The sequence below is a fragment of the Nannobrachium achirus genome (genome assembly GCF_963921795.1).
Source record: "Nannobrachium achirus genome assembly, chromosome: 19".
Taxonomy (NCBI): Eukaryota; Metazoa; Chordata; class Actinopteri; order Myctophiformes; family Myctophidae; genus Nannobrachium; species Nannobrachium achirus.
This window is the reverse complement of record NC_137826.1, coordinates 21,505,946-21,524,118: the sequence shown is the minus strand read 5'-3', so window position 1 is coordinate 21,524,118 and position 18,173 is coordinate 21,505,946. Positions and strand designations below refer to the sequence as shown.

The 18,173-nt window shown below is 40.3% G+C and overlaps 3 protein-coding genes across 9 annotated transcripts in view; 2 read left to right on the top strand and 1 right to left on the bottom strand.

Annotated features, from left to right (window-relative positions):
- The window catches only part of LOC308305183 (complement factor B-like), a 59,125-nt gene that overhangs the window by 25,097 nt on the left and 15,855 nt on the right, over positions 1-18,173 (top strand). The window lies entirely within an intron of this gene.
- The window catches only part of LOC308305181 (complement factor B-like), a 77,256-nt gene continuing 64,342 nt past the window's right edge, over positions 5,260-18,173 (top strand). For all 6 annotated transcript variants that reach the window (XM_080749888.1, XM_080749892.1, XM_080749891.1 and 3 more), the window contains exons 1-3: positions 5,260-5,373; positions 6,906-7,106; positions 7,479-7,665. In XM_080749888.1, the coding sequence (XP_080606014.1) occupies positions 7,560-7,665 (106 nt within the window). In that variant the 5' untranslated portion in view covers positions 5,260-5,373; positions 6,906-7,106; positions 7,479-7,559. The remainder of the gene's footprint in view (positions 5,374-6,905; positions 7,107-7,478; positions 7,666-18,173) is intronic.
- LOC308305185 (neurogenic locus notch homolog protein 2-like) lies at positions 8,638-14,533 on the bottom strand. 2 transcript variants are annotated; one of them, XM_080749897.1, is made up of 3 exons: positions 13,824-14,533; positions 11,944-12,508; positions 8,638-10,606 (listed from the first exon to the last, which is right to left on the bottom strand). In XM_080749897.1, exons 2-3 carry the CDS (start codon positions 12,155-12,157, stop codon positions 10,566-10,568), a joined length of 255 nt encoding a protein of 84 aa, XP_080606023.1. In that variant the 5' UTR covers positions 12,158-12,508; positions 13,824-14,533; the 3' UTR covers positions 8,638-10,565. The 2 variants fall into 2 exon arrangements, 1 of the variants encoding a protein (XP_080606023.1); XR_013963096.1 differs by lacking the exon at positions 8,638-10,606 and having other exon boundaries at positions 11,314-12,084; positions 12,421-12,508.

Below are 18,173 nucleotides of genomic sequence, written 5' to 3'. Positions count from 1 at the left end.
TTGAGAACAGACTGTAAGAACCCTTTATACAAGGAGGGCAGTGACTTCACCGTGGTCACTCTGGGGTTGGTGTGAGTGAGGGGCAAAATGTGTTGTTTTGCTAAGATTGCTAAGCTGAAACGACAGAACTTCTAAATACGGCACATTTAGAACAGTGACAGGAGAGACACAGCTGACTGAGCAGCGTTTGGTTAAACAGCGTGTTAAACAACAATCTGAGCTGTCTGTGAAACAGCCAATCAGCGACGCGGCACAGACCCATGTGAGTCAGTGTTACGCCAAATGTGTTACTTACTACTTTTTGTGACCTGCGTTCATGGATGGAACAGGAGGGAGGAACTATAGGAGGAAGGAACTGAAGTCAATAACAAAATGTTGTCTATTAGAGCAACTGACGGACGGACGGACGGACAGACGGACAGACATGAGGACGTTGGATTCTGTTACCACCACCCCTCTCTGCCATCCCAGTCTACAGTAGCTTGGGTCAGGGTCAAATTACTTGGAAGGCCCATGTCCAGTCCTCTATGTGTGCCGACGCAATGCGGACCAGTAGTCTGGCATTACTCCAACTTGGATCTTTCAGCTCAATGTTGAATTTTCAGTTTCTCTGAGATGTGGCTAATGTACAAGCCATAAAAATGCTTGCCAATTAAATCCAATTGAATCTGTTTTGAACATGACCACAAAAGACATTGCTGCAAGAGAGCAATATACTAGATATATTAGATTAGTGACATTAGAGTATATCTATAATCAAATAACTCTTTATTGTGTAGTGGCAAGCAAGGGAGGTGTGTGCAAACAAGTAGCTAAAAACTCTGATTCCTAATCTAACATGTCTGTCCATTAATCTAACACTAGTCCTGTGCCCGGGGGGGTGTGCACAGGGGTTTGCACAGTATCTGAGGGATTGAATGTAGGAGTCTCAGAAGTAATGTTGGAGTGCCCGTTGGGCAGATCTTTATGCCCATATATGGTGTTCTGTGTCCAGTCCAGTCTGTGATGTCAGTACTTCAGAGTATGACGTCAGAGTATGACGTGATCGACTAAGGGAGTCGGCAGGTTAGCTACTCACCCGCGTCACGGTTACTGAGTTTAAGCTTAGGGTTAGGGTTAGGTTTAGGCATAGAGGTTAACATTCACCCACGTCGGCAGGTTAGCCAGCCTACTCACCCATGTCGGCAGGTTAGCTTTTCACCAGGTTAACATTCACCCATGTCGAAAGAATGAACCGTCAAACAGATGCTATGTCGCAATATCAACATGCTCCCCCCTATAGAGCTGGGTCTGCCTGACGTTTTTTGTTGCCAATGTTACAAAGAATTGCTTGCTCAGGGTCTCTCTACATGTAAAGTGTCTTGAGACAACTTGTGATTTGACACTTTAATAAAATGGAATTGAATGAATGTCCCAAATCCACGTGCCATATGAACATTATATTTGTAGTTGTGATTTCTTGCAAGGTTGAACAAGTATTAGAAGCAAGTGATGGGCAAAGACATTTTGCATGGAATATTTCGTTTGAAAACATATTTGCACATGTCTGGAGACAAAGAGATCGACCTCCTCTGAGCATGCAGGAAAAGTAAAGGGAGAGGTAAAAACTCAACCCCAGTGGTGGGTCATGTGCTAGTTTAACCTCTGGGGACCAAAACGCATGACTCAAGGCAGGCAGGATCAACTTAAAGTATTTATTAAACAAACTGAACAGGTACACAGGTAGGTAGGTGAATTTATGACTTCAGATGGCTAACTGCCAAAAATAACAGACTCTCCTCTAAAGGTCAACAGACTCAAACGCACTCAAACAGGGCTTATAGACGTAGGGATTATTAGCACACTGGTGAATTCAACAGACAATTAGGAAACGATTGGCAAAGGGACTAACAGGACACAGTTGGAGATAATGAATAATCACAGGGATGTGAGACACAGCAGGTAAACAGTAACCCCATTTCAGGGGGCAAATCATTAAGGTTGAATGGACTTTATTGACAAGAATGGAAGCATACAATATAGCAGGCAGCAGAGACATATGAGCAATATATATATAGCAATACGGTAGCGCTGAGTTTAGCAACTGAAGCACTGTAGGGTTAGTACCCTAGATATACTCTGAGTGGGGGGCGGAATATAATACTCCGCCCACCTGGGGGCGCGCCGCCAACCTCTTAGATCTCCCCCCTGAACTGGCTACGTCATTCTTCCTGCGCCTAATTAGTTTACTCACTTTACTGTACAGCTACTCTCCCTGGGGTCAGTTAAAACATATCGTCAACAGCTTATTTCACATAATGTAAATACACTAATACATACATACATACCATTCATACAATTGTTACGCCCCCCAGTCTAGGGTTAGGGAAATAACATAAAATGGAAAATTACAATTGCTCTTATAAAAATATGTGAATTTATTAACTGAAAAATAGATAATATTTACAGAAAATGAATTCATGAAATGGATAGCAATGAAAACAAACCTAACAGCAAGTTTACAGTTTACAGTTTAGGCATTTAGCAGACGCTTTTAATCCAAAGCGACTTACAATAAGCAGATACAAAACATCACAAGATAATATGTCAGTACATCAACAGCAATATAACAAGTGCAAATGGATACCTATCTAGAAAAAACACAATATAATCAAAGTTCTAAAAAACCTAAAAACAAATGCTAACTATCTTCATGTATGGCCATTGATTTTCTGTAGTGCTAAAGGGTTTAGGTGGAGTCTGAAGAGGTGAGTCTTCAGTCCACAGCGAAAGCTAGCGAGTGAGTCCGTTGTTCAAAGTGCGACAGGGAGTTTATTCCACAACTTGGGGGCCAGGAGGGCAAACTGTCTCGGACGAGTGGATTTTTGCCCTGGAGTTTTTAGCAACAAATCATAACTGTCTACAACTAAAGCATAAGGAATCCTTTCTGAAGGGATTTAACCGAACATAACCATAGAACATAACTAGCACAGTCAATGGTTGGTTTGTTGTACACAACAGTACAACACTAAACATAACTCATAACCTGTCCAATACATTTGATAGGTCAATAGTACAAATTCAACATGATTGATGCCAAGTTATATATAGCTATATAGCTTTCTCTCTCTTTTCCCCCCTCTCTTCATCACTTCTTGTGTGAACAAATACAATTCAAACTTTTTCTTGAAAATACAGTATTACTTAAATCAAAAAATTAGGTAATAAATGAAGGCAGACAGGAAACAAATAGGAAAAAATACTATAAAATAAGATGCAGAACACAATGCCAAAACAGAACATACTGAACTACAGAAACACAGGCCTAATAAGTCCAAAAATGTCAGTCAATGTCCAACGGCCAAGGAGCGCACAATGACAGACCCCAAAGACTGAGAGGAGTCAAATTTAATTGAATCCATGACCCTGACAGACAAATATTTTTATGTTGAAGGGTAAGTTAAGATTTTCCATGGTTACAAGTTAGTGCCTCATTGTGTAGGTAAACTTTTTTTTTTTTTTTTGGGTCCCTTCTTGAAAACAAAGATCTATTACCGCGTTGCCTCCTGGTGGCGCTATAATAGGTCAATGTCTTCTTCTGCCTTTCGGCAATTGGACACCGAATTCATGATTTGAGGCATTTTGTTCCAAAAATGTGTTTTGCAAAGGTCAACCTGCTGGTGGCGCTATCACGGACCAATGTGAAAAGAGTGGCATTTGTTCCTCGACCTAGTGGGAATTTCATGGAAATCGCACGCTGTGTGAGGCATTTTGTTCAAAACGGACCACATTCGTCTGGATCACATGACTATAGAGATAGTGTGTACCAATTTGTGTGAAGGAATAATCTAAAAAAAAAGGTTTTACATAAGTCGACCTCCTGGTGGAGCTATAAAAGGCAGATGTGAAAAAATGCAGGGCAAAGGTTTTTCCTTGGCCTGGGAGAGCGCATCCTAAAAGAAAGTTTTACATTGATCGGTGGAGTTATACTGTGATCGAAAATATTTGCTTCGTGGCTTTAGTATTACAACAAATGTCACATGTATGAATTATTCTCAACAATTGTTTTGATCAAAACAAGATCACAAGCTCACCCATTAACTGAAGACATAATACAAGTGCAGTAAACCAATGCGAACTTGTGGGAAGAAAACACCAACGGATGGACAGGGTGCAAAACATAGCCCGCGGCCTGGCAGAGACAATAATCATTACTGGAAAACTAAAAAAAGCAAATGCAAGCCATGAGTTTTGAAATGACAAGGTTGTTTGTACTTTGTCTTGGTTTCTCAATAGTAGTTATTTGATCAGACATGTGACCTTGTTTTTCTACGATTTGTTACGAAAAGGTTCTTCAGGCTTGCCAAATTTCAGACAAAATTGTTACAGATCGAAAGAGAGATGACAACTAACACTTTAGTTTTGATTTCATTTGGATACTCATTTGGTTATTCACCCCACTTGTATTTTATCAACATGTCAAAGTCCAAAATCTGAAATCCAGATTGGATACAAATTGTGAATATATTATATATATATATATATATATATATATATATATATACATACACATACAGTGTGTATATATATATATATACATACAGTATATATATATATTAGGGCTGGGATGCGATTACAAATTGTAATCTAATTAATTACAGGCTCTGTAATTAATCACATTTTAATCGCACATCGATATTTGACCTGAGAAGCATTTTTATTTTCAAGTAAAACACATTAAAAAACACGAGTGTGTTTTTTTAATCTAAATTTCGCATCCACTGGGCCAAGCAAAGCGCTCTGATCGGCTACTTCTCCCTTTGCGTTTGTTGTCTCTTCTTGGTTGGTGCATCGCTATGATCGGTATGCCCGAAACTGAAGGTTCTGTGGTGCAAAAACTAAGTGCGATAAAAATGTGTTAATTTTTTTAATCACGTTAATTTTCTGTAACTAATTAATCGCAATTAATCAGTTAAAGTACCAGCCTTATATATATATATATATATATATATATATATATATATATATATATATATATATATATACATACAATGTTTTATATGAAATGTAAAAAATGTAATATGCTTTGTATGGCATATTATTATTATTATGGCATATATTGTATGGCATATTATTATTATTATTATTATTATACTACCATACAATGGTGCTACAATTTGTTCATGATTGTTTTCAATCGTGGTAGCTATTGATCACATTTTAGTTTACTCATAGTTAATAAGTGACAGAGCAGCAGACCTATTATTGAATCCCACTTGTGCTGCCTCTTAGAAACAAATAGTTGTCTTTTGTGGAATCACCTCATTTTCAACATGGCATTTTCCAGCGACTGGCATTGGTTTACTGCACTTGTATTATGTCTTCAGTTTATGGGTGAGCTTGTGATCTTGTTTTGATCAAAACAATTGTTGAGAATAATTCATACATGAGACATTTGTTGTAATACTAAAGCCACAAGGAAAATATTTTCGATCACAGTTTGAATGTTGACTCCTTGTTGCTAGTTTTGCATATTTGGAAGAGATCTTGCATTTAGTTTTTATAAAGCCCTTTCCCAATGCACCAATTTGTAGCAATAGGCTGAGTGAGCAAAGTAGACTATTGGAAAATACTATGTATATTTATTTTTATTTAAGTATGTTACTAATAACAGAAGGCTATTCTACATCGTGTTATTGCTACTTTTAAGTATAGGCTAAAAAGAAATCTGTGTAGAGCTACTTCTACATCTGCTCATACAGCAGTGGTGGGAAAAGTATTTTTTTTTACTTGAGTAAAAGTATCAATACTGCAATGTAGATAATATATACTCTGTTACAAGTAAAAGTAAAAAATTCAAAATGGACTTGAGCAAAACTACAAAAGTTGGTATCAAAAATGGACTTAAAGTACCAAAAGTACTCATTATACAGAATGTCCCATTTCACAAGTTTTCAAATGCATAAAAATCTCTTGTAGATCGGCTAATTTTTAATGACTGAAATGTATAGGGCTAGAGGTGGGTAATGTATGTTTTGTAATAATAAAACAAATCTATTAAGTAACTAGCAACTAAAGGTTTCAAATGACTGTAGTGTAAAATTATAATATTTGCCTCTGAGATATAGTGGAGTAGAAGTAAAAGTACAGACATTTTGAAATAATCCAGTAAAGTAAAAATATCTCATAATTGTACAGTACTTGAGTAAATGTACTGTAACTGTTAATTGTTACTTTACACCACTGTCATACAGTAAATGTTAAACGTCTGACAAGACTATACATACTTGGTATTAGTCATACAATGAATAGGCCTATTCTTTCCGAGGTGGAGTGGATTTCTTTTGCAAGACTTCTTTGGTGATCATTTAGAACGTTTGTGGAAATTCTCCGATTTAGTGATTAACACAATATTACTGCTTCACCCATATAGTGATTAGCCATTTCAAACAATAGAACTAGAATCTACTGAAAATGTCTTTCCCTGAAGTTTTAGCAGATAAGAATTGGAACTTGTACTGTAGAATATCTGCCTGGGATATGGGGTTTTCAGTTTCAAATGCAGGCCAGGCCCATGTCTGTATGTTTTCTTAAAGGACCACTTCACCCAGTTTTCAATCTTCATATACTTGATCCTCACTAATGCATTATAAGATGGCATGATTATCTGTATTCAGTCTGTTTCTAAGAGGAGAGCTGTGGATAGTTCAGAAACCTGCATACCAGTGACATCATGGTGTCTTCTTATTTATTTATATCGTCTTGTTTGTGCATTTCCTATTGTAATATAAGCTATGAATAAGACAAGATAAAACGTTATTGATCCCCTAAGAGAGAATCAGTTGTCCTAGCGGCTGCACAGTAAGAATTAAACACAGGACAGAGGTATGATAAAGTTCACTCATCTCAATGAATTTGTTTTCAAGGTGTTGGGACAGAGCCGATCTGCACTGAGGATCGTTTACAGATTCAAGGAGGTCATTACAACCTGACCAATGGACTGAGAACTAACAGCAAGTTGATCTATCACTGCCCCCCAAATTACTATCCATACCCTGATTCATCTCGCCTGTGTCTACCCACTGGTAGATGGCAACCTAAGCCGACCTCTGGTCAGAAGTGTAGAAGTAAGTAACAATTGTGGCCACATCTTCCTAGAAATTAGGATTTTAACATTTTGCTCTAGAAAGGATACATGACAATTTAGACTCCATCGACAACAGTGTCTCTTGTTTAAAAGAATTGATCTTCAAGCTAACAATGCAATAAGCTTGAATATCAGTTCTTTTAGGTGAAGTGAAACGATCATTCTACAGTGTACATGTACAATTTTTACTTAAAAACACAATTAAATTGTAATAGCGGTTTGGGTTGTGGAGTTACGTGTGTTATCTAAATATTAACAACATATCTTCAGTAGCTCTGTAGATTAAAAGTTGCTAATCAAAAATATTCTCCCGAGTCCCATTGACACTCCCTTTTTAAATGTATTTTTTCAGTGGTCGAATGTCCTGACCCAACTCTGGAGCAAGGCGACGTCTACCCTTGCTGAGGAGAAGTACTATGTGGGCAAAGAGACAATGTATGAATGCTGGTCTGGGTACGAACTCCGTGGCTCTGAGTCTCGAGTTTGCCAACCGAGCGGCAAGTGGAGTGGAACAACTCCTATATGCAGTCAGGAGGATCGTAAGTCATAAAGAGGCTGTGAATACGGAATACTAACACATAATGCAACATACAACATCCCTAAAATATTTGTCATATTTTGTATATTTTCAAATATACTGTATGTCATACAGTGGTTGCTTTTCTGCAGGGTAAAGTCATCCCTCTGGCTTCACTGTGTCCTTCTGTTTGTCTGTTCCCACTTTTCCCAGTATTTTCTAAACTTTTGTAGTCCGAGCATGAAAGTAAGCGTTTCCATTATGTCAAATTTTCTTTGGTTGTGGTATTGCCAGTGACGTGTAGCGACGTGGGGAAATGTCAACTAAGGGAGTCAGCAGGTTAACTACTCACCCGCATCACGGTTACTGAGGTTAGGAAACTGGAAATTGGACATACTCCAGTAAATTAAATGTACATCAAAATTGTACTTAAGCACAGGACTTAAGTAAATGTACTTAGTTACTTTACACCACTGCTGGCGGGCCCGGGATAACAATAAATCAAATACCCTGCTGAAAAAACCAGCTAAGACCAGCTTAAGCTGGTCCAGCTAAAACCAGCTACTTTTTGCTGGTCTTAGCTGGACCAGCTTAAGGGTAGGTTTTCACCGCCATCTTGCTTTTTGACCAGCTTTATGCTGGTAGGTTTAGCTGGTCTATGCTGGTTTAAGCTGGTGTTATTAGCTGGTTTTGGTTTAGCTGGTAGCTGGTTTAAGCTGGTATTATTAGCTGGTCAAAGCTGGTTTAGGTTTAGCTGGTCAAAGCTGGTTAAAGCTGGTAGTATTAGCTGGTCTAAGATGGTTCAGGTTTAGCTGGTCTATGCTGGTAGATGGTTTAAACTGGTATTATTAGCTGGTAGCTGGTCTAGGCTGGTTTAAGCTGGTAGGTACATTAACTTTGCCTGGAAAGGATGCATGGTCATGGTGAATTTCAGCCAGGTTCTCACAGCACATGCCATATAAAAACAGTATATAAAAGTGAGCAAAATCATATATCAATTTCATACATACATACATTTATTTAACACAGCTTACAAAGAACCTCAAAAACAACATTCATAAATAAATAACAAATAAATACATAAACTTCAAGATCTGTGAGAACAGTTGTGCTCGTCAAATTTCATACCTAATTTGGTTTAACCCATTTAGGCCTAACCTCCTAAATCAGAAATTAGCCTACAAAAACAAATATGTTGCAACATACTGTACATGTACTGTAAGCCCCTCCCATACACTAAAATGTGTACCCGGCCTGAATGGGTTAAAGCTTTATGGAGCAGCATCTTCACATACATTTGTCGTTTTATCTTTAAACTACTCCTTTAAGTTACTACCCAGCAGTACATGAGCAGTTATGACCAATGATTATTCCATCGGGAGTTACTTCCACAGCAAGTAAATGAGGACTCTCCCTTTTTTTCCCATGGATCTGTAGCATTTTGCATTCATAGAAGTAGCTATGAGCGCTAAGTCACATACATGAGTTTGTGTGTGGATAGTTGCGGCCCAGTTGTGTTTGTGGGTGGATAGTTCTGGCCCAGGCCTGCTGCAGTCTGCATTCTCTCTGTAGTTCATTGAACTTTGCGGTGATAACGCAACCATTGCCATTGTCCAGGGTGAGATATCTGCAGCGCCTCTACATCTTTTGTCTATTGTCCTTTCTTTAGATGTCCTTTTTTCTGAAATGAATCTCCCCCTAGCCGATCTTCTGCATTAATGGTCTTCTCCTGCAGCTACCACTGGAATCAGTCTGAAAGAAAACAAACAACAATCCCCACCAACAAAAAAATATATAATTAGAGGAAAGAAAAGATGAGTATTAAAATGTTTTCATTTACCTCTATTGTTTTATCGATTTTAGTGCGTACAAGTGGCTAAATATGTAATTTTAGACACAATAAGCTGTCAATTTCTTTGTTACTATTTACACCAGCACCTATTTTTATTTTATTTTTTATTTTATTTAACCAGATAAAAACACATTGAGACATGATCTCTTTTTCGAGTGTGACCTGGCCAAGAGGCAGAAATAAAAAATTACACAATCCTTGCTTACATACAACTTACAAGACATCACAACAAAAATAGAACATCCATGATACACAAACAGATACCTAAAAACTCCAAAAATACAAAGTGTACACTAAATAATAAACTAGTTTGCAATTCACAGGTAGCAGTACACGCACAGTGTGCCCAATGTACCCAAAGGAAGAGATCACAGAGCAAATTAATTACAGGTCTGAAAAAGTGCAAGCGTTTGTAGGTCTATAAGTCACATCTGCCCATGAAAAAGTGTAGTTTTTTTTAATGTCCAACATATTTGTATTTAACTTCGTTAAGTTAACATGAGTATAACTAAACACATTTTAAACTAAATCAAAGTGTTACATTTCACGATTCCAATTCAAAAGAAGCAAAAATAGCATATCTACAATAGCAGGCTCAAGTGGTTAAATATCTAAAAAAAAAAAACGTTTTACATGAATCCAAAATACACTGATGATTGTGCTGTCAAATTATGAAACTATATGGAATCTATGAAAAGGTTTGGGGGGGTCCCTGCTTCATCTCTCCCTCAACTAAGGGGCCCTTGGCCTGAAAACGTTGAAGACCCCTGATCTAGTAAGCATAAGCGGTTTTGCATAATAAAACTGTAATCACGATGTTAGTTCAACATGGAATTCCTATGCTATTCTCTCACCTGGAAGACTCCCTGCATGCGTCGGCGGACACGGCGACGTGCAGCGGGGTTCTGCCCATGTGGTCCAGCAGCCTCTTGGCGGCATCTGCGCTCTCCCGTGTGGTCGGTCTGCACCGCCAGCGTGGCACTCTGGGTGATGAGGTCCGAGATGATGCTGGGGCCCGGCTCGTCGCCTCCGCTCTCCTCCTCGCCGTGCAGGCCGCACTCTGAGCTTCCTCAGGTACGCAGAGACGCCAGCATCAGCGGGATGATGCTGTCTGGGGGAGAGGATAACAGAGGGATACATGGTTCAGCCGGGGTTCATCTGGAGGAGTTAAGGTCGTTACACACTGCTGTGTTTTTTCTGCCGAATATAGGAGCGAATTTCAGAGCACTTAAATAAAGAAATCAACCTCACGTTATGTTAATCACGATTGCACACTCCCGCCCAATTCGTATTTATTTTTCGACCACAGGGTCCCTTGCTCTCTCTCTCTGTCTTTGCCCTGAAAAAAAGTATTTCGCAAAGAAAAAACGCAGCAGTGTGCAACCAGCTTTACAGTACATTTTCTATTTATTTCCAAACCTTCAAAATGTAAACTATTCTGTTCTCCCCAATTGACGAATTGGGAGTCATTCTCCCAGTTCCCTTTGAACTATGCACTACACCAGGGGTGGGCAACTTTGATGATTGAGAGGGCCACTATATTTCCACTGTCACTCCAGAGGGCCACATTGCATATTGCTACGTCCTACTTTGTCATTCTAGTATCTCATACAAAAGAAGCAAAAATAGCCGATCTACAAGCTCAAAACGCGTCGTGCTGCAACACATTTTGAGCTGTAACACTTTGATTTAATTTAAAATGTGTCGCTGGTTTTCCATGTATGCACTACACACTCCCTGTTGCTTCTAACCCCTACTGTTGGTCTTGCGGAGCACGTATACAACTACATGCATCCTCCGATGCACATGGAGTCACTGATCGTTTATTTTCACCTGTCAGTGAGGTGTGCATAACGGATGCTATCCCTCATGATTCTACTCCTCTCTGAACTGGTGCCCCAACCAGCAAGGTGGGAGTGCTGAGAGGCATGTAGTTTACCCCTTGCTTTAGTCAGTGTGTCGGACACCCAAATTTACAATAAAATGAACTATCCAAAAACAAATTCAAGTTCATGGCGATTGAGCCAACTGTATTAAAACCAACCAACATCCAAAGTGCTGACAATATCCTTACTGAATGTGTATTCTTTTGTAAATGGCCGTATTAGACCGAGAGAAGAACAACAGTGAAGAAGAAATAAAAAAGGGGGCAGAATAGACCAGTTCCACCTGATGTGGGAAAGATTTCTTCTCCATGTTAATGGATTGTAATGACAAGTGTTTCTATTTGTATGGATAGCATAGCATAGAAATCCTCCTTCCCTTTTTATTTTTAGCTGTTTTTGTTTTGGACTCTTGTGTAGGTATTTGGTTATGTTGTGTTGTTCAAAAATCCAATAAAATATGAATCACACACTCACACAGTCTCACACTCACTCACACTCACACACACACACACACACACACACACACACACACAAAAGAAGCAGTCAAAACAATAAGCCATACCTGGTCCTTTGACATTGACACCCAGACAATCTGAGTCCAGGTCGGCCTGAGGTCGGGTGAGGAAGAGGTCAGCAGCCTTGCCTTGCTGCAGCGTCCACTCTCTCCTCCATCCATGCTGGGCAGCAGAGGCCTGTCTTCCATCTGGCAGGGGTTTTAAATACGCTTTAGTACACATGGCTTTGTCTGTTTGTCCTGTGTCTGTCCGGACTGTCATTGGTCAATTGGTGTCTGTTTGTATGGCCAAGGTCAAATTGGCCAAGGTTCGCGGGACGCTTAATGAAATTAACGCACTTCACACTGGGGGTGATTTTGACGTTCTGTATAGTATTTATGGGCTAGAATATATACTGGATGGTTAGCAATGTTTTTGTCCATGGTCATGTTGCGTTTTATTGTCTATTTTTATTTCACTTATTCTACCAATGTGAAGCGAAAGCCAAGTGTTCACAAGTAAAGTTTCTGTTCCATTCTTCTCACCTGTGGTTTCTTGGGTGGAACCTCCTCCTCCAACCATCTCTGACTCCTGCCTCCATCGATAAGGGCCCCGTCCTGGGTCTTAAAGTTCCTAAGCAGAGAGAATCAGCGCTTTCATTTCAAGCTACAACATATACTGTGTGTGTGTGTGTGTGTGTGTGTGTGTGTGTGTGTGTGTGTGTGTGTGTGCGTGCGTGCGTGCGTGCGTGCGTGCGTGCGTGCGTGCGTGCGTGCGTGCACACAGAGCAACGTGATTGTTTTATCAAAGGAGCCCTCTAAACCAGTGGTTCCCAAACTTTTCAGGCCGCGACCCCCAAATAATCATATAATTTACCTGGGGACCCCTCATCCTGACAAGCACTAAGAGTTGAGGAATTACATTTTGTATGTGAAAATAGCAGATCTATATGCTCTCAACGCTCGAGGCGATGTGAGCATGTAGATCGGCTATTTTCAAAATTTCAGCCTCTTATATTTTACAATTTGACCAATGTTTAATTTGTCATTTCAGAGGTATTAAAAAGTCCTTAAATTGTCACATTAGAAATATACATTAATTTAATCATCTGGGGACCCCCCCAAAATAATTATGGTGGTCCCGACCCACAGGTTGAGAACCACTGCTCTAAACAACAAAGGCGTTCTGTAAGAATAGCAACAGAAACCCCTCATCCATCCATCCATCCATCCATCCGTCCACTCACTTCATTCCAAAGTATAATACAATAGAAACATGGCAAAGGGAGCAATGATATGGTTTGCCCATAGGCTTGTGGATTCAAAGCTTTCTGCTGTTTCTGTAACTATTTCTGTGTACTTCCAGTTTCTGTGTAGAAAAGAAAGCCACTCATTGCATATGTGCTCACTCCATTCTACTTGTGTGGCGTGATGTAGGCATATCTAATTAATATTAATGTTTGTTTTATATAGATTTGTATCAGTGGGCCGTGGTTTCGCTGTACTTGCAGCCAGAGAGCAGACACTTCGTCAGCAGACCACCTGCAGTTACACTCACTGTGGTGTCTGTTATCTGGTTCTCTCTCACAACTTCAAGTCACAAGTCAGACAGTTCTTTAGATTTTAGGGTAGTTACTTTCTTCGTATTTGGTGTTTATCATATTAGTATTTTCAATGGTCGTTGACTCGTTCCGAGCCGAATCACCACCGTGTTTACATGCCGTGGCCCTTGAGAGAACGCTGTTATGCGGCTGCTGATTATTAATCAAACTAATAACAGGCTTCTATGCATGGCTGTAGTTATTTTTTTTAAGGTGACACTGTGACCCGTTTGCCGTTCGGTTTTGTCATAGCTTTGTTTGTTTGGCTCGGCAGCAAATGTGTATTTCTGGTTGAAATATTGTGCAGCCGAGACAACATCATAATGCTGACTTTTTCACCAAACATACCTCTCAGTTTCAGTTGCGTTGGGGTGAAAGCTGATGTTTTTCAGCAAATCCTGTGGTTTTCAGGACAGCTGTCCCAAAAATTTCACCGCTTGCTCCTTGACAAAGAGGGAATATTTTGTATGCAACCCACACCACCACACCCTATGTGGATCAGAAATGAAATAGAATTTTTAGAAATAAGTAAACTATCGTGACTGACACTTTATGGATGACAAACTTGGCACTTAGCTGAAACAGACACATGACAAAATGGCTTATTATGGAAACTCAAGTCATTTTACACAGTTAAATAGCCTAGTTAAGAACACAAAACAAATAATGTATTACCTAAACCAGGGGTCTTCAACGTTTTCAGGCCGGGGACCCCCAAACTGATGGGGAGATGGAGCAGGGAGCCATATTTTTTATTTTATTTTAAACATGTACAAGTTACAGCGAGCAGGGTGGGCCGTACCACTACCATTTCTAAACATACTGAGAACCAATGTCAATAATATCAACAATCTGTCAAATGCATAGTAGTCATGTATTCAAGCTATTCAAAATGGATAGTCATGATTTATTGTAAAAAAAATAAATAAATAAATAAATCTTTTTTTTTTTTTTCTTTTTTAAAGCAATAATTTTGCGGACCCCCTGGCCCTGCAGTACCTCCGCGGACCCCCTAGGGGTCGCGGACCCCCTAGGGGTCGCGGACCCCCTGTTGAAGACCCCTGACCTAAACAAACACAACAGAATGGGTGTATTATTATTATGAGCAAGCTATCAAAGCCACACGATGAAATGCAGTATCTCTCACTCTCTCTCACTCTCACACACACTCTCTCTCACACACACACACACACACACACACACACACACACACACACACACACACACACACACACACACACACACACACACACACACACACACACACACACACACACACACACACACACACACACACACACACACACACACACACACACACGTAATTCAAAGTAGACCTATTGTATAAATAAACTCAAGACAATTCCAGCATTGTAGCCCCTTTTACGAACTCCCGTTAGCATCGCGCTAGCGCTTTATGCTAGCGAAAAAAGGGGTTCTGCACTGACTGACCGTCATGTTTCAGGGCTATATTAATAGTATTTCTGTGTGTCAAAACTCACCTTAAGATGTCCGCTTCTGTTCTCCTTTCTTCTATCTTCTCTGAATCCGGTTTATTGCTGTGTTTATTGCATCCAGCAGCGCAACGCAACATCACAACTCTGTTGACAATGACTAGAGACAGCAGAGCAGCGCGAGCGAATCTTGGCGCCTCCTCTCGGATAAGCAACCTAGAATGCACCGGGCGTGTCGCGTGCAAAAAAAGAACAGATCTACAAGCTCACAACGCGTCGAATTGCGCAGCGTTGTAGATCTTTAGATCTGTTCTGTCTGTAACCACAGCAACGCAGCTCGCACAGAATGCTCTCCAATGCATTCTTCTGTCCTATGATTCTGTCACTGTGTGACTGCTTTTTTTCTTTTCCTTTTTTTTCTATTGTTCTAAGTTCTGCTTTGGCTTCATCCAGGAAGGGAGTTTTCTTTATAATGAATGGATGGATGCATTAATGGATGCATGTTGTCTTAATGATATTATAATAATAATTATAATAATCATAATTTATTATACATATTTTATGTCACATACAAGAAATGTAAAATAAATACATAATTTCTAGAAGCCTATATAATTTCCCTGAATTAGTGATATGTCTCAAGTCTATCCTTATGTGTAGAGGAAAATAATAAAAAATAAGGGAATGGATCATAGTCATTGAGAAAGTGATGTAAAATACTATTTCCAGCAAGGCCAGTCAGGCTAGATAGATTTTTAGCAGGAGACTCCTGATTGTCTCCACCAGGCCGAAAGGCATGGCCGAGACGTTTTGCACCCTGGCTGTGCAAACGCACTCCCTGGATTTTCGTGTGTGTGTGTGTGTGTGTGTGTGTGTGTGTGTGTGTGTGTGTGTGTGTGTGTGTGTGTGTGTGTGTGTGTGTCCAGAGCAGAACCTCTACCCCAAATGTTTCATATAATATAAATATAATAAAATCCCACTACATAATCAGAACTGCACCAAAAAATAGTGTGTTTGTGTGTGTGTGTGTGTGTGTGTGTGTGTGTGTGTGTGTGTGTGTGTGTGTGTGTGTGTGTGTGTGTGTGTGTGTGTTTCCATCTGTAACTCCACGTTCAGCAGTTTGTCTAAAAAACATAATACAAAAATCAATAACGCATGTACCTTGCCCAACATCAACTTTATCACATTCAGATGTGTCTCTACTTCTCATAATCCCAAAATGTTTACAATTTTTCCCCACATTTTGGCCTGTAGGCGGCATATATTGCGCAATCCTTAGTTGGGAGTGGAGTGTCATTATCATCACCAACGTCTCAGGTTACAAGAGGGAAGGGGGGGGGGGTCAGATGCACACACACACACACAGAGAGAGAGAGAGAGAGAGAGAGAGAGAGAGAGAGAGAGAGAGAGAGAGAGAGAGAGAGGGGGGGGGGGGTACAGTAAAGTACAGTAAGGTAAAGTACAGTACAGTACAGCAAGGTACAGTACAGTACAGAAAAGTACAGTACAGTAAGGTAAAGTAGATTACAGTAAGGTACAGTAGAGTATGAATGGATGGATGGATGGATGGATGGATGGATGGATGTGGATGGATGGATGGATGTGGATGGATGGATGGATGTGGATGGATGGATGGATGGATGGATGGATGTGGATGGATGGATGGATGGATGGATGGATGGATGGATGTGGATGGATGGATGGATGGATGTGGATGGATGGATGGATGGATGGATGGATGTGGATGGATGGATGTGGATGGATGGATATGGATGGATGGATGTGGATGGATGGATGGATGGATGTGGATGGATGGATGGATGGATGGATGTGGATGGATGGATGTGGATGGATGGATGGATGGATGTGGATGGATGGATGGATGGATGGATGTGGATGGATGGATGTGGATGGATGGATGGATGGATGGATTTGGATGGATGGATGGATGGATGGATGGATAGATAGATGGATGTGGATGGATGGATGGATGTGGATGGATGTGGATGGATGGATGGATGTGGATGGATGGATGGATGGATGGATGGATGGATGGATGGATGTGGATGGATGGATGGATGTGGATGGATGGATGTGGATGGATGTATGGATGTATGGATGTATGGATGGATGGATGTGGATGGATGGATGGATGGATGTGGATGGATGGATGGATGGATGTGGATGGATGGATGTGGATGGATGTGGATGGATGGATGGATGGATGTGGATGGATGGATGGATGTGGATGGATGGATGGATGGATGGATGGATGTGGATGGATGGATGTGGATGGATGTGGATGGATGGATGGATGTGGATGGATGGATGGATGGATGGATGGATGGATGGATTGATTGCCATTTACACTATTTAGCATTTTGGAAAAAACTGCATATTTAAAGTTGTACTATGTAACTTTTTTTATAAAACAAATCTTAAAATTCTCCTAACTATTAAATCACAAAAGTTTTAGAAGATCCGCGCCGTGAATTTCAGCCTGTAAAGCCTTCTCTGTATGTAAACTGAGATCCTTGCCGTGGACCGGATCTCGCGCCAAAATTGCGTCATCACACTACCGGCCAATCACAGCGAGGGTTATACAACTGCCGGCCAATCACAGCGCATCTTGAAGTGGGGTCGCTATGGCAGCCATATTTGTTGTCGCCCGTTTGTACCATCCCTTCTCTAGGTAATTTCGCCTACCAGGCAGGGTGAAGGAGTCCGTATCTCTGGAATTACTGAACGCACAGGAACAAGGGACCCCTTAAAAGATAGATCTCAGCGAGGTGGAGGCAGACGCGGGGGTCTGAAGGTACGAAAAACGTCCGAAAGACGCGGACGCGACCGCGGTTTGCTATAGGGCTAATGACCACTAGTTGGGCATCTTACACAGTATGGCTTTAATGTTGAGCTATCCTAAATTTGTATTGCTTAGCTGCCCACTGGACTGTATCCATCTCTGGGTACAGGGGACTTTCGCATAGGAAAGGGGCCAGGCCCCCGCAGGGGGCTTTTTTCTAGTATATATTTATATAAATATAGTTAATATATAACTATAATATATAATTTTGAGTTGTATGACTTGAGGCATTACATTTTGTTTAATATGGCTCTTGCAGATCTACATGCTCAACCAGATCGTCTATTTTCACAATTTCTGCCTCTAATATTTGACAACAATGTTTATTTTGTTTTTTATTTTTTAATTTTAAAGGTTGAATAGTCATTTTAGAAATGTTAC

Coding starts and splice junctions, on each gene's coding strand:
- LOC308305185 (XM_080749897.1), bottom strand. CDS start 12,157: ATGACAGTCCGGACAGACACAGGACAAACAGACAAAGCCATGTGTACT. Junction 10,607..11,943: donor TGTCAATGTCAAAGGACCAG/GTATGGCTTATT, acceptor CCTCTCCCCCAG/ACAGCATCATCCCGCTGATG.